A 24185-nucleotide genomic window follows, 5' to 3' on the forward strand; every position below is an offset into this window, starting at 1 on the left:
CTAGATAATTGATTGGTCTTTTGACAGAATTCTAAGATCCTGAAGGTTTGTGGGGAATAACCTGCTCTTTATTTGCTACATGTGGGACATATGTAAAAATCAGATTAGCGTTACTGAAGGAAAGACAACGAACCTTTATAATAAGGCATTCATCCTTACACACCTAGAAGTTTGTAAGTTTTGTACAAGAATAAGAGAAAGTGGCTGATAACTATCCACTAAATTGGTCACTGGACTTTCCTGATGTTTAAGAGACCACTTGTTTGAACATGTTCAATGAAGGTTACCTGTACTGCACATGGAGATCTTTTTGTTAATGTGTATGTCATAGAACTACATTTCTAGTTATCTGTTATTCCAGAACAGAAAACCACAGTGTAATTAGTGATATTCAAGTGGGAAGGCTGCTACTGAGTGGACTTGTAATTCAAACCCTAGCTTTTGTATACAGTGCAGTCATTCTCCATAATGCTGCTTTGTCCTCATCGATGTTATAGACCTTCCTATGCATGAAGTATGTGTGTTAGGGAATATGCAACACCATGGTAACAGCGAATGCACTGGGAGTCTGAAGCACTTGTCTGCTTAATTTAGTTTAATTGTGCTGCTCTGGACTGCTTTTCATTTGACATTGTATAAACCACTTCCATTTTTCTTTGAAGATTTACTTATTTATTTGGAGTCAGATTAGAGAGAGAGAATTATCTTTTGCTGATTCACAGTACTGGCTAGGAAGTCAGGAACCTGAGGATTTCTCCCAGTCTCCCGTATAGGTAACAGGGACCAACGCTCTTGGACCATCTGCTGCTGCTTTTCCCAGGTCATTAGCAGGGAGCTGCATTAAAATGGAGCAGCCAGGACTGGCACTGATGTTCATACATTATATTTATAGTGTCTTTAATTTATAGTGACTTTAATTGCTGTATTAGAATGGTGGCCCAGCACTTCCATTGTATTTATTTATTTATTCTTTAAAATTTATTTTATCTGAAAGAGTTACATATATGCAAAAACACACATGCATGCAGACAGAGAGAGAGAGGGAGTGAAGAAGGAAGAGAAGGACGGAGGGAGGGAAGAAGAGAGAGGAGAGGGGAGAGAGAAAGTGAGAAAGGGAGAGAGGACAAGGTATGTTTTCTCTCCAAGTGGCTGCAAGGGCCAGAACTGAACCAGGCCAAAGCCAGGAGCCGGAATTTCTTCCGGGTCTCTCCCACACTGGTGCAGGAGCCCAACCAGCAGGGCCGTCCTCCTTTGCTTTCCTAGGCAAACGCCATCTTATAATGGAATTGTTTTTGCTTGTCCATTTTGAAAGTTCAGTGTATCAGTTTCCAATTCAACGTAAACAGTTCAGGTAGTTACATGATGTTTAGTGGGCAGGTGATTCATCTCTGTGGGACTCACTGGAAAGCTAGGAAGTACTTTTCCCAAGGATAGTATTTGTAGAGAAGGACCTAGGTACCAGTTTCTGGAGTCAACAAGCGGGGTGCAGGCTGGATAGTGGATTTTGAGAGGGCAAATAGAAAATACTCAACATACTTTGAACATGTTAAAGAATTTAATGATAAATATTTAATTAGCTTTATACATCTTTTTGTGCAAGAAAGCAATGGAAATTTTATCTCAGTCTGTGTTTATTACTTTAATGAAATACTTTATAAAGGAAAAAAAAAATAAAGGGCTTATTTAGCTCAGAGTTCTAGATTCTCAAAGCCGACAGTGGTGAGGCCTTGATTTGGCCTGTAAGGCCTTGATTTGGCCTGTAATAGTGAGACCCTGACAGTGAATGTTGTCAGAATGGCATGAATTCAGGTAGGATGAAGAGATCGCATTTTGAAGTACTTTGAAACCAGAGTGATGGCAGGGACTTGCTGGTAAAAATCAACTCTTTTTTTTTTTTTTTTAAGATTGATTTTATTTTTATTGGGAAATCAAATACACAGAGAGGAGGAGAAACAGAGTGGAAGATCTTCTGTTTGTTGATTCACTCCCCAAGCAGCTGCAATGGCCAGTGCTAAGCCGATCTAGGAGTCAGGAGCCTCTTCTGGGTCTCTCATGTGGGTGTAGGTTCCCAAGGTTTGGACCGTCCTTGACTGCTTTCCCAGGCCACAAGCAGGGAGCTGGATGGGCAGTGGCACTGACAGGATTAGAACCGGTGCCCATATGGGATCCCGGCACCTATATGGGATCCCAGTGCCTGCGAGATGAGGACTTTTACCCACTAGGCTACTGCATCAGGCCCAGCAATCCACTCTTGAGAAGCCAGCACCCTGGGGAAACCCAAGAACCTCTCACTAGGCAACATCTTTTAAAATCCCATCATTTAACAGTGTCTCCAGGCTGGTGATCCATGCTCCAACACATGGAGCTTTGAGGAACAGGCTCCAACTGTGTTGGAATTGTATCAGTACTAATCTGATTTGCGATTTGAATTTAAAATTAGTTTCATGGTAATGGTTTTTCTCACTGCACCTTTTTCTTTGTTATAAGGTTGCTTATTTCTTCTGTTTTCCTTTCCTGTCTCTCCACTCTTTCCCTCTGTCTTTTTCTTTTTTTTCTTTCTTATGGCCAAGTAGTGAGTAGGACATATTTTCTGTTGGATGTTCCCTTCAATATGCGACTAAACTAAATTTTTCATTCAGATTACGGTGGTTATTCTTTGCTGGCTATGTTTAGTGTCCAGGCTATTTTCTATTAATATCTGTCGGTGTTTAAGAGAAAAATATCGGGCAATGTGATTTCTTATTATTTTCATTATCCATCTGTGTTAGGCTAGATCTATGGCCAGCATAATTGGGAAGCATAGGAATATAATTGGAATAAATCATTTGCTCTTTCATTATTATAGTTCCCCCTCCTTCCCATCTAGCATTCATATTTCAGAAATAACTACAGTTTTCTAATTTTTACAAAGCTTAAATTACTTTCAATCCATTTACTTATCTTTAAGGATGACAGGCGTTTTTGTTTCTATAATATGTATATGAGGTATTTTCTTGCTTTGGAGACATTTGAAATTCAGAAAGCTTGACATCATCTTTCTATTCCCTCGTCAACAATATTATATCTTCTGGTTCATTTGCAATGTTTTATAGTGTTTGTGATTTAACACTTAATCTATATACAAATAAGATATTGTCAAAAAGCTCATTTTTAATGGTAGCTCTGTAGTGATAGGTTAATTGCTAATATAAAATTAGTTAATGCAATTCTAAAAAAAATCATAGTACGAACATCTTTAAAATACTCATTTGCCTTGACGCTTCTGGCTGGCTGTCAGTTTTAGTGAAAAAAAAAAAAAAGGCTGCATTAAGAACCTGTAGCTTAGGAGGCCATCAGCACAGGCTGGAATTATGAAAAACCAAATGTCACTTCAATTTATTCAGCATGAATTTGTCTTCCAAAAGAAGCTTAAAAATACACTGCCTACTTTCTTCCTATTTTTGCTGGAAGTCTCATTTTATATTGACATTCATATTCTCTTTTGTGCTTTAGCTTGAAGTTAGGTAAAGCTTCTCATCATCATCTCAAGAAAACTGCATTGGAGAAATTTGGCTCTATCACAATTATGGATAGATGACAACTGATCTAAACATTAGTTTTCTGTAAACATGCAAATATATACATTTATTAAGTCTGGATTGATGAAACTTCCTAAAAACTACTTTACCGTTCTGAGAATGCCTTATTCAATTACCCATCTATTTGTTTGAAGATCCTCTCACACACACCCTCTAATTAATGTTTTTTTCTCCTGTCTCTGGTAGATTACTATTACTTTTTAATTGATTTCAAATGTTCTGCAGGTCTCTTGTAGGAGTATTTTATACATTGTTGTGAGGGAAGAAAATGTGTGACTTTTATATAGTTTCTTGCAGGAAATTTTGCCCAAAAGTTAGTAGGCATTGCTTGCATTTTCTTATTTTTAATCAAAGAATAACATGTATCCACATATTGCATTGTCTCACTTTGGCCACTTGGCTGATTGGATGTCACTATGCCATCATGTCTTACGGAAGAGAATAAAAGAATCCAGGATCCTCCCACCTTGGTGTTCCCCCTTCATCCTTTGTTGCTAACTTTTTCACAGAACACCAACATACAGCGAAGGAACATACGTTCTTTGGTGCCCAGAGCCGAGACAATTTCCACTTTTAAAACCATGATTGCTGAAGTGTTTGGACACAGACTTGAAACACGGCCCATGTAATGCTTCATGTTGCTTATTGCATCTTCTATATACAGTTGTTAAAGTAGTCTCTGTCTTTGATGTTCTTATATCAGCATGCACTTTTTCTTAAAACAAAAGAAAACCCAAAAGCAAGCACAAGCAAAAAAGGATTATAGACTGTAGAGGGGGCATTTCTCATACATCATTTCAGTATTGATGTGTCTTCAGACAAGTCCTTCATAAAGATATTCTGAAGTATAAAATGTGGCTAGAGACAACAATACTGAAAGAATAAATATGGCCTAATTAGAAATAAGTATATTTGGAACTTATCAAAATTGGAACATTAGGTAAAATTGAAATCTTAATAAGATTTATGTTAACCCTTTAAAGGGCAAAAATACAAAGCAAAACAAAAGAAAATCTACCTCGTAAACTATTAATTGAAGTGACTTTATTTAGAGGCAGTGTGTCTGCCTGTAGACATTTGAAATAGTTCAGTGTATGTGCATGATAATGATGTGGTTATATAACAAACCTGTGGACTTGTCTCCAGACATTTGTCCACTTGGAGCAGTTTGACTCACATCTTAGAACTCTGGCTTTTGTTTAGCACTCCACTCGAGTCAGATGTGCAGGAAAACATTTACTGAAATACACTATTTGGTAATGATTTATTGCTTAAAAGCTGTCATTGCTTCAGAGAATTTGTGTGACTCACACATCTAAAGTTGTAATCTGGTTTGAGAGTATTTAAAGTCTTTTTCACTCATTAAAAACGTTTAGGTTTGCGTGTTTTTTTCATCCAGAGCAAATTAATTTTTGCTTTAAATGCATGAGTATTTCAAAGGATTATAGCCCGTGTCCATGTCTGTAGAGGTAGTCATTGATGCAAGATTTGTTAGTCTAAGTTGTTATGACTGCGGGACGGTTGTGGAGTTGTATTGTGAAGCTCTGGAAGCTAGGTGTAGAAGGTTTGGAATGTTTATTTTGTAATGAGCTAGAACTCTTATCTTTTATTTCTATTTTCTTTCTGGAGAAAAGATTTTTCTATCTTGAAAAATCTATAGCTCTTTTTCCTGACTATAAAGATCTTGGAGAGTAAGTGATTTTGGAGAACTACAGCGAAGAATCGTTGAACGGTATCTTAAAGCACTCATTATCATTCTTGCAGGAATTTTCATCTTTAAAACTTAGCTGTTAATAAAAAATTGCTGGTAAAAACTATTTTGAATGCAAATTTGGAAAAAATCTATTTCTACTTAAAGTAAGTTGTATGATATTTTAAAGATATTCATATATGTTTCCTGTTGGATGCATCTTTGATCAGGCTTTACTCAATTATAGCCATGTTCACCGAATCAGTAAAGGAACTGAGAATGAAGTCTTGTGTAGTGAAATGTCCAACAAGCTTTCCTCAGCAGTAGTTGAGCTGATGGGTTACAGCTACTGTTTGGGTATCGTTCCTAATATCTGATATCTAGTAGTTGATTCTTGATGGGGTACAGTTATTGTTAGGTGTTGATTCCAGTATCAAGTTAAAGAGAGGGATTTTGAAACCTGCTGTTTTCCGAGGATCAGAAGTAAAAACAAAGCAAGCAAGACAATCGAACACAGAGCTCAAGCCTTGATGTTGGGTTTGATTTGTGAGGGCGAATGGCTGTAGGCAGAGCAGATAGAATGGCTGTGGATACATAATTGCATGGCTGCCTCTGTCTTCTCTGGAGTTTTTAAACAGAAATAATGTCACTCTTGAGGGCTCAGAGCTGGGCTTTTGTGCTTTGGTGGTAACCAGTCTTAGAAGAGAATGAATATGGCATGCTTCAGTGCCACTGCTTTTAGTATTTATTGTTGGTAAGCGTGGTTTTGAGAATGTTGCTGGAAGTAGAAAGAGAGAAAAGGAAATAAGTATTGAAGCAAACAATAATAAAATAGATCTGTCACTAGAACTCCCTGTGCAACAGACAGTGAAGTAATTTAAGATGTATTGCACTGTTTTTTTTTTTTTAAAGAAAAATAAGGTGATAAAATGGTTTATTCTGTTGTCCTGATAGTGGGAGTTTTTATTCAAACATGGCATCTTTGGCACTGCACTGTTTTAAAAATCGCTTTTATTGAAAGCCAAGGATATGTGTTAGCTCTGTTGTGGGTGGAATTAATATTTCCAAAATGAATATGGAAGTATCAGGGAACTTGTGATTGGTTATATTTGTGTAAAACTTCTGCTACAATAACAGAACACCAGAGAGGCACGCCAGATGCTAACTTCTTGAAGAGACACATTTTATCCATTTGTTTAATTTAAGGAATATTGAATTGTTAGGTATTGAAAAAAATTTTTAAAAGATTTATTTATTTTCATTGCAAAGTCTGATATACAGAGAGGAGGAGAGACAGAGGGGAAGATCTTCCATCCAATGATTCACTCCCCAAGTGACCGCAATGGCTGGTGCTATGCCAATCTGAAGCCAGGAGCCAGGAACTTCTTCTGGGTCTCCCATACGGGTGCAGGGTCCCAAGGCTTTGGGCCGTCCTCAACTGCTTTCCCAGGCCACCAGCAGGGAACTGGATGGGAAGTGGGTCTGCTGGGATTAGAACTGGCATCCATACGGGATCCTGGCACGTTCAAGGCAAGGACTTTAGTTGCTAGGCCACTGTGCCAGGCCCTAGGTAGTGAACATTTAAGTGGAAGATTCTATATATTGCATTAAGAGGTCTCATACACACACACACAATCATATATGCCCGGGCATAGGCTCCCAGAACTGAACTCCTCTTTTTGGATGACTCAATAATTAAAGATGCTGGAGACAGTGAAATAGGCAGAATCAAACAGTTTTTAAAGATCCTCCTGTAGGATGTTTTGTATTGTGGTTAGTGTTAGCTGGTTGGAGTGAGCTTATGGATTAAGTCATTTTGTGTAATGGTCAGTGTTAACTGACTGAGGTGTGCTTACTGAGTCAGGCGTTTTGTATAGTGACCTGTGTTAGCTGTTTGATTCAGATGTAAGGTTTTATGATTGAGATTTCCTTCTTATCCCCTTTTCATTTGCTATGCAATAAACATTGTTTCAAATTTTTTTGAGGTAGACTATTACAATAAATATGTTCTATTGTAAAGTTTTTAAATGTTTTATAATATGTTTTACAATTATAGAATGTTTTAATATTGCCATATTATTTCCTGAATATTTAAAATAGGAAAACTAGAAAAGGGAAGATAAAGCTGAAAAAACGTAACACTGTTTTAAAGAGAGCATGGTAACATTTTGATTTATATTTTTTGAGGTAACTTTTCTATACAACAATGTGATACATACCTCTGTAGTTAAGTGGACAGCAAGAAAGTCTTTTAAGCTTCATGGTTTTGTTACTTAGCGACATATTATGGACATCTTTTTATAATACTACATATAGTTCCAACACTTCTTATGTGTTATTTTTGAATGGCACATACATTTGTGCTAGGCATGGACAGTATTAGTTAGATATAAGACTATGAGTATTAATTCTATCAGCTTAGTTTTTTTCTTGCCAACTTTAATAATTCTTGGGAATAATTTGAAATGGAGATAACTTAACCACTGTTATATCATTATGATGATGATGACTGTCTTTAGGATACCTAAGCATGGCACTGAGATCTTTAAAAATTGTGATTTTCCCAGTAACTGTATGAGTGATCTTGGTCAAATAACTTCCTTGAACTTTATTTTTCTTGTTGTATGATGAGCACAGAACCATTTGCATGTGATTGGAGAGTTAAATGAGAATTTAAATTGAAATTGAAATTCATTGAAGTTCTTACAGATTGTTAGGGGATTGTGTATTCTTTCAGACATCCTGTGGTTTGAACCACAGATTTAGTTCATGTTTTTTTAATGCACAGTGAATGCTATACAAGGATGTTGAAGATAGATAGCTAAACAAAACCCTATTCTTGGTAGGGAAGGTATATCTTCAGAAAAATTTATAACACTGTTCAGTTATGCTATTTGGGAAGTTTGGGCAAAGCTCTTGAAAAACTCAGCCTTCAAAAAGATTGAACCATGAACAGTGAGGAGCCTTGGTGTGTTTAGTTTCACTTGTTTTGATCATGATTAGGTTGCACTACTGGACTACTGTGAGGAACTGTGTGTCACTGGGCCATAGCACTTTGGCTGTGCAGAATTGGAAAACTGCAGCCCAGGACCAACATGATGCCTAGGTGAACTGAAGTTTTTGATTTAGAGACATTGAAGAGACAATTAAGTTAAATATCAGCTTAGCAATATTTGCAGATTCCAGGTATACTTAACATAGAATTTAACATTAGATATTTGTTCAATTTTGCTTCTAGAGTGTGGTTTTGGTTGTGGTTGTTGAATGCAAGGACTCTTGATACTATCAACAAAATTTGCAGATATGGTTTGCCTCCATTTATTGTTATAAAACGTATGGAATAATGTTGCTCAGTAACATCCAACTACCTTATTGTATTTCCAAATAGGTTAAAATATATATTTTGGAAAACTAAGTATTGAGGCAGTGCAACCATGGAGGACCATTTCATCTTACAGGGCTATTTATGTGCTTTCTCATCTCTTTGGTTAGTGTTGATTATTGGTGGTGAAACTGATGTGCTTGTATATGGAAGATATATCTATATGCCTATCTACATATATAAGCGTATTATAAAGTGATTTTATAGACGTATTTAGATGGATGGAGAGATAGAAATGTAAAACTTACATTTTTGTAACTTAGAAGACATCTTGGCTATATGTTGAGAGCAACTAGGAAAACTATTTGATCTTTGCAGTTTTGTAGCTGAGAGAATTTTGAACCCTTTGTCTCCCTCAGTAAAAGCAAAGCACTGTCAGAAAGTTTGATGGACCTTTGATATTTTATCACTGTTTGGTCCAAAAAAATGTGCGAGTTTTTTGCCATATATATATATATATATATATATAGTCAAAGTGAAAAGTGATTCATTTATCCAGTTTATAACATAAAAGCATTTTCAAGGCTAAAGTTCATGGCTACCTGTCTCTAATAAATCTACATCTGGTTGGATTTTTTGTTTTGTTTTGTTAAGTTTTCTAATGTTTGATGATTTTGTTAGTTTTTATTTTACAATTGATATTATCATGATTTTATTTAGAGGGATTAATCTAAAAAGTTGGGGATCTCCCAATGAAACTGTTAATATATCTTGAAAATAGGATGCTGGACTTGCTACCATTGTCTATACCTCCAATGTCATGATACACTTAAAGGAGGAATGATGGACTGTGACTGTACTGTTCTAGTGATATAGGGGAAACTGTGTGGGGAGGGGAGAGGTGGTTGGTGAAGGATGAGGGGGGAAATCAATGAGCCTTTGGAAATGTATCATAAAAAAAGAGTTTGAGATCAGTATCTGGTGTAAATTATATAACATCTGTAACAATAGTTCCTTAGACTGTTTTTAAATTCGTGTATTACTAGTATTACTCATTTTCATATTTTTGTTCAGTTAATTCAAATTCATTATGACACTTGCCTCCCTGCATATTGCCTGAAAGAAAACATTGTTGCGGTTAGAAACATTGCTGGGGTAGCTTCTGCTCTTTGTCAGAAGAAAAAAGTTTAATTTTGTTTAATTTTCTTTTAGTTTCTTTGAAAGTTTTTTATTTATCTTAAAGTGCTTTGTGGATCTGTTTAATTTTTATAAATAGCAGATTTTAATGTTTTTAAGATGAGTTTTTTGGTGATTTTGTTTTTGACCATTTTTAATCTCCTTTACCTGTAGTATTCCATCCCTCTTATCCCTCTTCTCTCCTCCCCACAACCCCGCAGTAATGGAAGTTTACCTTACACAATTTTAAGAAATTCTTAGTAACTGTCAATTTAAAATTTAAACTTAGTATATCAGCTCAAGTCTGATAGAAAACTATACACTTTAAAGCTTATCAGATGATACTCAAAGAATAGTTAAAGATGAATACTACTACAAAAGAAGCAAAACCTTAACTTACCTTCCACTCTTTTTACATATTAATTCTGTCCTCTTAGTAGTTGTGCAACCTTACAGAGAATTGCTAAATTGTTCAGTTCCTCCCATCTGTGCATGGTGAATAATAGTAGTACATTCACTTTCTACCATGTTAAGTCATTTGGAAGACTTAAGTAAGTTTGTCAGTCCCTGGAAGCAACGCCCAGGGCATAGTAAGTCTATTTGCAAATTGTTGTTATTTTTTATGTTGAGGAACTGTTTCTATTTTTGCATTTCTTTTTGGTGGCTTACATGCCACATTCTAATAAGGAAAATCGATGTGTAAAATTATGTTAACTGTGCTTCTTAAATGCAGAAATTTTGGTGCATGTGAGAAATATCCAAAATAAACTTTTAATCTGAATTAAATTTTTTTCAAGTTTTTTCTTTTCTGAGTTAAGGCAATTTATACCCAACTAAGAATCAAAGGATTATATATTATACATTATGGATTCCTACAGTTGAGTGGGACATTTAACTCTTAATTATTATTATAGGAGAGAAAGCTAAAGATTTGGATGCCTATGGAGCTGGTGCAATAGCATGCATGCCAGACCTTGTTCTACAGTGTAGACTCCTTCATGGGTACCAGTTTGAGTCATGGCTGCTCCACATACGATCCAGCTCCCTACTTATGGCCTGGGCGAGCAATGGAGAATGGCTCAAATCCTTGGATCCTGCACCCACATGGGATACCCAGCAAAACCTCCTGTCTCCCAGATTTGGATCAGCCCAGTTCTGGCCATTGAGAGTATATGGGGAGTGAACAATCAGTTGGAAGACCTCTCTCTATGTCTTCCTTCCCTTTGTACAACTTTGACATCAAAGTAAAATAAATCTTAAAAAGATAAAAAGTGTGGGTGCTTACAGTCTCAAGGTTTGCATGATTAATGCCTTATAGTAAAGGTTGTAGAATGTGTATCTGTCACCTTCTATTCTCACTCTTCTGTTATTGTAAGTACAGAATTTTTGGTGATATTTGAGTGAGCAGTGGCATTTTCAAAGCACTGACAAGTGAGCCAGAATGTGGTGTATCCAGTTAAGCTGCTTCCTGCAATTTAGATATCAGATCAACACTGAGTAAAGGCCTGGCCATTCTTTTTCCAATTCAGTTCCCTGTTTATGTGTCTGGGAGAGCAGTGCATGAGGGCCAATTGCTCAGGCCTCTGCTGCTCACAATGGAGGCCCAAATGGTTTTCCAGACTGTTAACTGGTCCAGGCTCTTGCATCATTTGGAGAGTGAACCAGCAGATGGAAGGACCAACCCCGCCCTAACCCCTCACAGCAGTGTGTCTGTGTGTGTCTCCCTGTCTCTTTAATGCTGCTTCTCAAAAAATAAGCAAAGAAACATATCTAAAAAAAATACCCAAAAGACATAAACATCATTGTTTTTAATCTATTCATTAGTAAAATGTTAAATTCTCTAGTAAGATTCTTGTGGTGATTTAAAAGCTGCAAATTTCTTCTCAGCAAGTTAGTATATACTTGTATGTAGGTTGTGCTCTATCTAGCAGAAGATCTAAAGTTTCTATGTCTCTAGCCCATACTTCATGTCTCTGCCATGTAATTTTTCCAAAAACAGAAACCTGAACACAGAAGAGCAGGGTGTTATTTGAGCCAAGAGCTGTTGAAACATGAAGTCAGAATTCTTCCTAGAAATCAGTCGACTAAGACTGTGTTAGCTCATGTTTCATATTACACAAGAGAAAATAAACTGAAAGGTCAGTTGAACAGTTACAGCATTGCCCTTTTCCAAGGTAATCAGCAGAGCATGTAGCAGAGACGTGAACAGGAGCGTGACTGGAAAGAGAGAGGCTGATAAAAAGGCTGGCAGCTGAGGGTGCCTGGGACAATGCTTGACACTTTCAGGCCTGACCAGATGGGCTATCTCACAGGGCCTACCTTTGGTAATTCTGATTTATTGCATTCAGATGATTTTTTTTTTCTGCTTAGGCAGTCAGGTTTTCATTTGCCAGAAGACTCCAGAAATTTTAATATTGACCATTAATCATACCTTGGTAAACTGCAAGGGCAATATATTATTAATTTGCTTGCAACCACAAGACAAGGCACAATGATTAAAATTAATTTCTAGCTACATTTTGTTAATTTATTCTAATTAATTAATCTGTTAGGAAGTCAAAATATGTTTATATTAATGACTATATAGTCTAAGTTCTTTAAGTTGTGTTGTTAAACATTGTAGTGTTTTCATTATTCTGATATTGGATTCTGGAAAAAGTTCTTTATAATTAAAATAAGTAGGAAATTGTCTAAGACTTTCTAAGTAATACCATAAAGTGGACTATGTCAAGATTTTGTTAACTAAATGTGAACATTTTTTCCTTACTTTATTTTGCAGGATTTAGATCCTGAAAGATATCAGCAATAATTTCTAACTCTCAAAGAAGATTTAATAATTTTTGTAATAACCACAATTTCAATACCAAATTATGACATAATTCAATGTCATGGCTAAAGTCCGGGTTCACTAAAATATTATATGTAATTGTCTCCAAGCTGTGAGTGTAAGATATGTCTGAAACACAAATGAACTCTGTGTCTAGACCTGGGTCCTATTCCCAAGATACCTTCTTGTTGTATAAGCATATATTACCAAATCCAAAAAGTTTAAAAAGTAACAAATCACTTCTGGCTGTAAACATTTTAGATAAGGAATATACAAACATTTTAAATGTTCATATTCATAGTTTTTGCTATGAATTGGCCCAAACATAAATTGTCCTGAGAATATTGTCATTTTACAGTCTTTTGTTTTTTTTTTTTAAGATTTATTATATTTTCATTGGAGAGTGAGATGTACAGAGAGGAGGAGAGTCAGAGAGAAAGATTTTCCATCTGATGTTTCACTCCCCAAGTGACCGCAATGTTTGTACCTGTGTCAATCCGAAGCCAGGAGCCCAGAGTCTCTCCTGTGTCTCCCATGCAGGTGCAGGGTCCCAAGGCTTTGGGATGTCCTCGACTGCTTTCCCAGGTAACAAGCAGGGAGATGGATGGGAAGCTGGGCTGCCGGGATAGACCCAGTGCCCATATGGGATCCTGGTGCTTGTGAGGCGAGGACTTTATCCGCTAGGCCACTGTGCAGGGCATCAGTCTTTCTTTTCTATGTTGGGATTGGCCAGTACAGTAGTGGATATATAACAGTTATTCCGTAATATTTGTATAATTGAAAAATGGTTTCATTATTTCTTGCTTAGCTTCTTTATTTAAGTTATTTACCTTCTCAGTAGGTTGGCTGAAGATTGGAAGTTACCTTCTGCTAGGTTGGCTGCAGATTTGAAAATCTACTCTAGGAGGAATTTGGAAAATTTTATTTTGATAATTATTGACATTCAAGCACTTAAAGTGTGGAAAGTCATACAAAAATCAGAAGCCACATGTAGTATGATGATGATTTTTGTGCAAATTTATTTTACATAATCAAAATAGGAGTTAGAGCTAGAAAGACAAACAGGGAAAGAAAAAGAGAGTTACATGGAGAGATACTCATGTTTTATTCCTTCAAATTACCTCCATGGTCAAGGCTAGGTCAGATGTAAGCCAGAAGCCAGGCACTTCATCAGGATCTTCCACTTGGGACATCTTTCCACCACCTTTGCAGTTGCATTGGCTAGGAGCTAGACAAGAAATGGAGCAGTTAGGACTGCAGTTGAAACACATATGTGATGCCAGCTGTGTAGCCAACAGCTTAACATGCCACAGCTCCAACCCCAATGTTAATTTTTTAAATTGTGTTCATTGTGTGATGTTTAACAAATGATCCAATGATCCACTAATCCCTGTGCTTCAACAGTCTTTATTCATGGCTTTGTTAATCAATGGACCCTGATACCAAAGTTCATATTTCAAACTAGTCACTTTACATTTTGTCTCTGATCATGTCAGTTGTCTACTCTGTTAAGCTTTTAAGGGCTTCATTTTCTCCTCAGTTTATCTGCTTGAAAACTATCTTTTTCCATCCTACCATCCATTGGCTTCTTCACATTTCCTGTGTTGATTGTGTGAAGTTGTTTGTCAGATGGACAAGAACCACCCGATTTTTACAGGTATAATATATTGCTGCCTTTTCTCCAGCTGTCAAAACACTACTGGTCCTTCAAGATACAGCATAAGTACCAGCCACTCCCTTAAACCTTTCTCTAAGCTCTTTCAGTCAAAGCCACTGGTTCCTCCTCTTGTCCTGCTTGTTCTGCTGGTAACTCCGGCTTTTCCCACCAGTGTCCTCTCCTGAGTTGAACAGTGTTTTCCCCAGGACATCTTTTTTTTTTTTTTTTTTTCCCCCTGATTTTTTTTTTTTTTATAAAATTTTATTTTGACATTCTTTACATAGTTAATTAGGGTAAGAAGGTTCAAGGGCTACATGAAAGTGGATAATACTAGTATGTTTTCCATATTGTTACCTTCATGTTTAAAGGGGGGTATTTAAGGGAGAAGGCCCACCCAATTTCCCACCCTCCCCAGGTCCCGGATGTAGGGCATGCTCTGAGGTTCTTGCTCAAGTGGTTTTGATATTGCCAGTTATGAATCGCTGCCAATCTTGCTACTCCAAGCACTATGAGGGCTTTGAAAAATCCACTGATTGACATAGTCCATCATAGCTTAGATGGTTGGTTGACCTGTTCTGTCTTCTCTCTTTTCTTCGTTAGGGTTCTGAGTCCAACATTTAGATTAGGAAGATCTCCAAAGAAACTTCTTGTATGTGCTAACAAGTACAGGGCCTGGCACCGTCCATCGCTCCAATCAGCTGGTGGCTGCAATTGCTGGGTCGGTTCCGTTTTCACTCCCGACTTCCACTGGAACCATAAAACTAAGATAGCAGCTGGGGTGGAATGGGGTGTGGGACAGGCTGGATTACTGCTACACTTACTGGCAAACCAGGGTAGGAGGTGGGCCTGGTGGGGGTTATTGTGGGTCGCTCCAACCTAGGCTGCAGCTCCCGCTGGTTTGTGTGGGGACCAAGTGTGTGCTGGGCAGAACTAGGCTGGACTGCAACACCCATTGGTTCCCCAGGACATCTTAAAGGAAGACTCTTTATTTTGTTTGAAGAATTATTAGTTCATAATAAAGATTGCACTATCCTGCAATTAATGTTTTTTGTTAAATATTGCCTCCCAATTAAGAATGGAGTATTCATTTTAAAATCTGAAATTCCTGTTTTTCTTTTGCCAGCCTGACAATAATTATGTAGTTATATATAGACAATTTTGTATATTCTGCAAATTTTTAATGAAGTTTCTTAGATATTTGAGGTCATCTTAATGATTGACTTCAAAAGCTATTTTTCAAAATTTCAGTCAAATCAAAGAACATGTAAAACCTCCATTCTTTTCTCTTTAATCTTATTTCCCTCACTTTTTAGCTATTAAAATTCCTCTTGAGCTTTCACTTCTATTCTTTCTTTGGCCTGAAATTTGAGTCTCCCATAGGAAGCAGACAGCAAAATCAAGTCTGAAAAATTAAGCTAGCGAGGGAGAAAGTTCCCTCTTGGGTTCCTTTGATTTTAGGCTGTTCAGAAATACTTGAGAACATTTCCAGAGAAGGCAAGATCCATCTTCCCTGACATGTCTCCTGTGTTTACAACCCTGCTTGACATTAGAGCTTTAGTATTGATCTATGATGAACCATCTTCTGGGAGAACAGAGATTTTAACACGTTCCAGTTTTTCGCCTTCTAGCTTCTGCTACTTCTTTATAGTACATGTTCTTTTTCTTTGTCAATCCAATCTACTTGATTTTCTCCCAAAACATTCCATAATCACTATATTCAAGTCAACATGAAGTACTATGAATTCTCTGTGAGTGTCAATGTATCCAGAATTTTTCTAGTAGAAAACAATGAAAATGATTCTGAAAATACTTGTGGAATTTGAGGAAAAAGCATCTTCATGTTTGTTTGTAATAGATGTCTACAATGAAAACAGGTGTTGTAAATAACAGAATGACAAGCTAAAAATTAGGCTGAAGTATTTATTGCCATTTCCGAGTAGAGAAAAGTGTCAGCCAATATTTACTGAGTATGCTTTGGCTACTGTGGAGAAGGCAGCCACTGTGATTTCGTTGATTCCTTAAAGCCTGAAATTTGCTCCCACTTAAAAGGGAAAGTAAAGGACAAGAAGCTTCAGTGACTTGTACATATAGTAGGTTTCAGGGTTAGGATCTGAACCCAGCCTTTGTGTCTAGAACCGAAGCTATTATTGTCCCACATTAATCAGCTTAAGATTTAAACATAGAGGGTTTTTAGTGGAAAACTAAGTGTTGTAATTTATGATTTTTATAACATATACCTTCTGGGAATAATGATATATGTCTCTATTGTCTGTATACTTTCTTGATCTTGAATAAATTATATATGTATCAGACCTATATCTGTTCCATTGGAAAATTGCAATTAAAATATCAGTGTGGAGATTAAATCTGGTAATATGTACAACAATTTGTGTCTATACAAAATGCTAGTTCCTGTGTTAACTTCACTTTATGCTCCTAGTTACTAAAAATTTGACCTAGTTTTGGAACACTTTTTAAATTCATAGCAAAATATTGAGAGACAACTGTAGTTGGAAAAGGCACAGGCACGATGAGCTTGCTATATCCTCAGGCATTTTCTTTTTTGAGCCAGAGTGATTTCAAAGTGGAATGTGCATTTTGTTATCAAAAGCTATAGGGCTGACCTTGAGGGAACTTGATATTTAGTTAAAGCAATGTAATGCTGTAATCCTGTTTCTATTGAAATTTACTAAATGGGGCACTTGAACATATCATAGAAAACTTTTAAAGAATGATTATTTTTTAAAACTTAAATATAAAAATATATTTTTAAGTTTTTTTTTTTTTTTTTTTTTTTTTGGAAAGGCAGCTTTACAAAGAGGAGGAGAGACAAAAAGATCTTCCATCTGATGATTTACTCTCCAAGTGGCAGCAATGGCCGAAGCCAGGAACCTGGATACTCTTCCAGGTCTCCACGCAGGTGCAGGATCCTAAGATTTTAGGCCATCCTCAACTGCTTTCCAAGGCCACAAGCAGGGGTGCTGGGATTAGAACCGGTGCCCATATGGGATCCTGGCACGTTCAAGGTGAGGACCTTAGCAACTAAGCTACCTCAAAGGGCCCAAATCTAAAAATATATTTTAATGTTTTATTAACATATTACCAATAAATTATTACATTTTCTGTTGCTTTAAAAATTTTATTAATATAAAGAGAACAATTTTATGGGTACAATTATACTTTTGAAGATTTACTTATTCAATTGAAAGAGACAGAGCCCTTCCATTTGTTAATTCACTCCTCAGAGGGCGCTGGCGAGGCTGAACCCCTGTGATGGCAGCTTCCAGGTTTTCCGTGTCGGTGGCAGGGGTGCAAGTACGAGGGACATTTTCTGCTGCTTTTTGCCAGGCTCTTAGCAAGCAGTTCTGTTGGAAACGGAGCAGCTGGAACTTGAACTTACCTGTGGGGGATTCTGGCTTCACAGGCAGCGGTTGTATCTACTTTGCCACAATTTTGGCCCCCAGAGGTACAATATTAAGTTACCCATACTTCTTCCCTTACATTTTCCTTCCCGCAAGCTTCCTCCTTCTTTTCTTTCTTTAATATTTCATACACATAATATCAGTTTACGCTATGATTGCAGGCCTAGTGCACCACTAATCAAAATATTTAGCAAGTAAATTTTTCTGTATTCTAAATTAACTACACAGTTTTTAACATTCTAGAGTGGGCCCGGCGCGGTGGCTCAGTGGTTAAGGTCCTCGCCTTGCACGCCTGGGATCCCATATGGGCGCCTGTTCTATCCTGGCAGCCCCGCTTCCCTTCCAGCTCCCTGCCTGTGGCCCGGGAAAGCAGTCAAGGACGGCCCAAAGCTTTGGGACCCTGAACCCGTGTGGGAGACCCGGAAGAGGCTCCTGGCTTCGGATCAGCATAGCATCGGCCATTGCGCTCACTTGGGGAGTGAATCATGGGACAGAAGATCTTCCTCTTTGTCTTTCCTCTCTGTATATCCGCCTTTCCAATAAAATAATAATAATAAATAAATCTTTTTTAAAAAAACATTCTAGAGTATTTAAAAATCAGTAATTGTATTAGATGTGCTCATATTTTTGGCCTTTAAGATTTTTGTTTGCACATTTTTGTTGTTGATATCATATTGCTTGATTATTGTACATTCTTATGTCATTTAATCTGCAATAAAGTTTACATGTGTCATGTAGTAAATAGAACTAAGAGTTTGAATGTGATGTCTCATAGACTTGTGGATTTAGTTTGTCCATGCAAGTATTTTAAAGTATTTTTAAAAGTTTGCCAGTGTTTACATTGCAGTTTATACAAAAATGCGGGCTTTTTTTTTGTTTGTTTTGTTTCTTTTGCTATTGAATGATTAGCTACTTGGGCAAAGTATCCTGGATGATACAGAGCTGAGTTATTAAGCAGAGGTCAGTGGTTGTAGATGGAGATAAATTAATATCTCTAATATCATTCATAATGGATGTAGTATAATTCATTGTGTTTTTCACAGTTTATTAAACCCATTTCCCATTGTTGAATAAATAGGCAGTTTATTTTCCATGGCTTGGTGTTACAAATATTTTCAAATATTGGTGTTACAGATATTTTCTTTTAAACTATAGTTTGTCTATACAGACTATCATGTTTGGTCTTTTAGGTGAAAAACAAGATTCTAAACAGATTATTTTCTTTAGTTACGTGCGAGTTGGAATGTTGTTTTCTTGCCATTTGTACTTAATTTTCTGTTAGCTTTCATTTTGCATTTAATGTTAAAAATGGGTATTTATAATTTTGTAAGTTTGATATTGTATATTTTAAAATGTCAAATTAAAAAATCAAAATATTTTTAATTAGAAAAGCCTTTCTTTCCTTGCTGACTTGAAGTGCTCTTTATTGCATATTTAATTTCTGTATATATTCAACATTATTTCACAAATTATTTTGTTCTATAGTTCTATTCCAGAGTTTTCTAATTCCCAAATTTTATAAACATGGGATTATGCAGCTGTTTTGCCTATTCCTCTGTGTGTTATTGCTCTTTTAACTGGCAATTTTTAAATGGTCAATAGTTTATTTTTCTTGAGGAATAAAAGATTCATTAGTATAATTAATGTAAGCTCATTTTTAAATGTTGGCAGTGTTTAAAAGTGCTGTAGATTTGAGTGGTGACTGATCTCATAATATCCTCTCTGTGTATCTTCCTTTCCAATAAAAATAAATAAATCTTAAAAAGAATAGAGATGCAGAAGTTCTCTTGATTATACTTTCTTGATATGTACAGTTTTAATGATAATTTTTAAAAAGTGTGGAGTAACAAACATTTTCTCTTTTGTAACAAAATGCCTGAAATTTCAAAATTTTGAGTTAGGCTTTTAAATTTATTTTTGCAAAAGTGATTACCTTTATCAGTAAGTGAAAGCATTCATATTATTTCTTTAATGATTTTAGAAATTCTTTTTTTTCTGTAAAACTAAAAGTTACATCTTTTGTGATTACTTGCTTTTCTAACTTATTTAATTTTTTGCTTTTTTAAAAGGTATAAGAAATTCAGCCAGATTTTGAACAACATTGGCGAGAATGAAGGTGGTATTGATAGATTTTCCAGAGGCTACGAGTCATTTGGTATTCACAGATGTGCTGATGGTGGTTTATACTGCAAAGAATGGGCCCCTGGAGCAGAAGGAGTTTTTCTTACTGGGGACTTTAGTAAGTATTTTGCCATCAGTAGTAATATATGTATGAGTGTGTGTGTGTGTATTTTGTAATATATGTATGAGTGTATGTGTATTTCGTACATGTTATAGTTCATGCACTGACTTATCCGAAGATGAGTGGTTATAAATTAATATGAGAGTTTTGAGATAGTTTAATAGAATTTACTAAGTCCTGATATTCATATGAAACAGCTGTTTCTGCTAAAATATGATGTGTTCCCAAAAAACTTACATTCTGAAGGTTCTTAAACTAGACCTAATGGAGTATATGAGAGAAGTAGGAAGTCTACCTCAAATGTACTCAACTTTGTCAGTGAGTTCTGACAAAATCAATTGTATTGTGAGCAAAAATATAAGTGTAGTTATAGCTGTACCAGTATTTGCTGCTGGCTGGCTGGTAGCATAGTTCATGAGTTCCCTATGGTCTTTATACTGAGTCTTCAGTAAAAAACAGGTATTAAGTCTAGACTATAACCTAATATGTTTGAAAATTAGGTTTTTTTTTTTATCACGATATGTTATAAAGATGTGCAATATAAGTGTTGGGAGAATTACATTTGAAAATTTTAAGTACTGCACTTGGTTTTAGTGCTTAAATACTAGAAGTAGAATAATTAGAGATCTTTGGTAAATAGAAAATTAAAACTACTCTGTCTTTACTTTACTGTAAAATGCCTCTGTTAAATATTTTCAAAACTTGAACCTGATTTTTGAAGTCTTGTACTTTGTGAAATTTTGTATTTTTTTTTAAAGATTTATTTATTTATTGGAAAGTCAGATATACAGAGAGGAGGAGAGACAGAGAGGAAGATCTTCCGTCCAATGATTCACTCCCCAAGTGAGCGCAATGGCCCATGCTATGCCAATCCGAAGTCAGGATCCAGGAACTGCTTCCAGGTCTCCCACATGGGTGCAGGGTCCCAAAGCTTTTGGGCCATCCTTGACTGCTTTCCCAGGCCACAAGCAGGGAGCTAGATGGGAAGTGGGGCTGCTGGGATTAGCACTGGTGCCCATATGGGATCCTGGTGCGTTCAAGGCGAGGACTTAAGCTGCTAGGCCATGCAGCCGGGCCCGAAATTTTGTAATTTTAAAATCTCTCCATGCCCTTTAGCAAGCCAGTGAATGATTTGCAGTAAGGTATTTGTTTAGTGTCTGAGGGCATAGAACATCAACACTAGCCATAGTTTTTTACTTGAGAGATACATACTATTAAGATAAATGCAGTTGTGATAGAAAATCCTTAAGAAACGAGAATATGTGGGTAAATAGTCCATTTTCTTATCTAGATGGATACCCCTTCTCTTTTTTCTCAGTCAACAATCTCAGTATCTTTTTTTTTTTAAATTCAGATTTCACCTGTTTTTTTTTTTTTTTCATTGAATATGTTTGACTTAGGAAAAAAGTTGAAAATAGAGAGTGGAACAACAGCTTTGGGTCAGTGATGCATTTAAAATATTTCTTTTTAAACATGGTACAGGGGCTCATGTAATATAGCTTGGTAAGCTGTGATTGTCATAATGGCATCGTATATTGCAAAATCAATTTGAAGCCCGGATGTTCTGCTTCCACTCCAAGTTCCAGCTAATTCATTCGGGAAGGCAGTAGAAGGCATCCCAAGCACTTAGGATCCTGCCATTCATTTGCAAATGCATGTGCAGTTTCTTGGTTCTGGCTTCAGCCACACCCAACTCCTGATATCAACTCCTGATATCTCTTTCTCTCATTACTGCCAATTTGTTACAAATATAATAAAGTATGCTTTAATGTTTAGTCAGAATCACACTGCAAAACATAGATTGGTAATCATGGCAAACTAGCTGAAAATATAACCCTAAGTAGCTGAGCTAATTATGCACCTTCTGTTTTAACACTAACTTATTTTTATTGAAAAGGCAGATATACAGAGAAAGAGATACAGAAAGATCTCCCATCCACTAATTTGCTCCACAAGTGGACACACGGCTGGAGCTGAGCCAATCTGAAGCCAGGAGCTTCATCTGGGTCTCCTACGTAGGTGCAGGGTCCCAAGGCTTTGGACCATCCTTTACTGCTTTCCCAGACCACCAGCAGGATGCTCATGGGAAGTGGAGCAGCCAGGACACGAACTGGCACCCACGTGGGATCCCAGTATATACAAGGATATTTAGCTACTAGGATATTTAGCCAGTAGATATCATGCAAGAGCCTATTATATACTTTTTTGGTTAATGAAATGAAGATTTCTGTATTTTGCTTGGATTTTATTTACATAAGAAGTATATTTTTCTAAGAATAATTGAACAGGAAAAACGTTCTTTTCTCTTAAGATTTTTCTTAGCATCAAAATGGGTTAGAGATTTTTATTGTAAGTCTTCTATTGTTTAAATTTGTAGTAAAATGAAAGGAGAAGCCACATGTTAGCTTAAAATTGCAGTGGGTTTTGATTTGAAAATTCAAATGATGATGAATTAAAATATCACTATATGGTTTTCTAGTTATCTTAAAATTTAACCTCGTATTTGATGAATTGAAACAGTAAGCAACTTAATGACTCAACTTAATCTCAACTATAGCACTGATTTTTAAACAATAAATTGCTTGAAAAGTAGTGTGACAGAGAGCACTCATTCTCTAGTTTACTGTCTGAGTTTCCACATTAGGGCTTTGTCCGGCTGAGGCTGGCAGCACAGCCCATCTAGTTCTCCCACATGAGTGGCAGAAACTGAACTACTTCCTGCCAGGGTCTACTTTGATAGGAAGCTGGAGAGTGATTGGATCCAGACCAGGTTAGGATGAATAACTGTTATCCTCACCCCAACACTGATTATTTCTAACAGTTCAACTCTGTGCTTTGTCATCTAATGTATCAAGAGCTTTAATTTGTATGTTCATGAAAGAATACTTAAAGGAACTCTTGCATTATTAAAAGTAACAGAGTATTTCTTTATTTTAATCATGGAAATGTGTTTATAATTTGGAAATGTTGGTTTTGTATCCTACCTCTTCTCTCCAGCCCTAAAAGTTAATATGAAATTGACCTTAAGCACATAGATTCAAAAATCTTATATCTTCTGATGGACAGATTGAAGTTTCTATCTACAAGATATAGAAAAGTTTCTTCATTAAGTTCTTATTAAAGTGATTACCCATTTACTAAGAGTAAACTTTCAGAAGAAATTAGAATTTAAGAATTTAATTCTGTATTACTGAAAATTATACCTATAATCAAAATATTTCAGCACATTGTGACTTCATTTCCAGTGAGTTTGCCATTTGACTCCATGCACATTTGTTTTCAATAGGGCTTACTCATATTTCTGTTAAAATTTTGTTGGTGACATGTATTTTTAATGTATTTTGGCCAACTCCTCTTGGATGGTTTTGCTTTGAATAAGTACATGTGATTGATTTCAATAAAGAAATTGCCATGAACTGGAATGTAAAATATTTTAAAAAGAAGACAGAAAAAAAGTTAGATAAATTCTTAAAAGAAAACTCATTATCTGGCTCCATTTGGATAATGTTGAGAATATTGTTCTTAACTTCCTCACTTGATTTTTCTAGGTACTAACCAGATTGTAAATATGAAGCATTTCATCCGTAATTTTTGTGCTACATAAATGTTAACTGGCAATATTGGAAAATATTCATTTGTAAAAGTTTTTTTGTTGTTTTTATGAAAATTATTACTAATTTCAAAAATCAGTTGAGCACTACAAAAGCACAATAATTTAGTTTGTTTTGCCCATGCTGAGCCATATTTGACTATGGTCATCTCCATTTTCAAAAACAACCTGGAAAACAACCTCACTTTAATTATAACACATTTTCCTCATTTGAGAAATGTAAAATGATCATTTTCTTTCATTTATAAACAACTAGCTTGTTTTTTTTTTTTTTTAGATTTTTTTTATTTTATTGGAAAGTCAAATATAGAGAAGGAGAGACAGAAAGATCTTCCATCCGCTGGTTCTCTCCCCAAGTGGCCACAACGGAAGGAGCTGAGCCGATTGGAAGCTAGCAGCTTTCTTCGGTCCTCCCATGTGGGTGCATGTTCCGAAAGCTTTTAGCTGTTCTGACTACTTTCCCACGCCACAGGCAGGGAATTGGAATGGAAGTGGAGCAGCTGGGACATGAACTGGTACCCATATGAGATCCTAGTGAATGCGAGGTGAGGATTTTAGCAACTAGGCTCATTTGCCAGGCCCACAACTAGCTTTTTACACAGTTAACAACTGATAGAGCTACCTGGAAGGATGGGATATATATATATCTAATGATATCCAT

General features: G+C 36.2%; 1 protein-coding gene across 3 annotated transcripts in view; it reads left to right on the top strand.

Moving 5' to 3' along the window:
- Positions 1-24185, top strand: part of GBE1 (1,4-alpha-glucan branching enzyme 1) — a 361102-nt gene that overhangs the window by 25803 nt on the left and 311114 nt on the right. For all 3 annotated transcript variants that reach the window (XM_040980626.1, XM_040980624.1, XM_040980625.1), the window contains exon 2: positions 19742-19911. In XM_040980626.1, coding sequence (XP_040836560.1) covers positions 19742-19911 — 170 coding nt within the window. The remainder of the gene's footprint in view (positions 1-19741; positions 19912-24185) is intronic.

The sequence above is a fragment of the Ochotona curzoniae genome, unplaced genomic scaffold (assembly GCF_017591425.1).
Source record: "Ochotona curzoniae isolate NIBS_2020 unplaced genomic scaffold, NIBS_Ocur_1.0 contig_3498, whole genome shotgun sequence".
In the NCBI taxonomy this organism is placed as follows: domain Eukaryota; kingdom Metazoa; phylum Chordata; class Mammalia; order Lagomorpha; family Ochotonidae; genus Ochotona; species Ochotona curzoniae.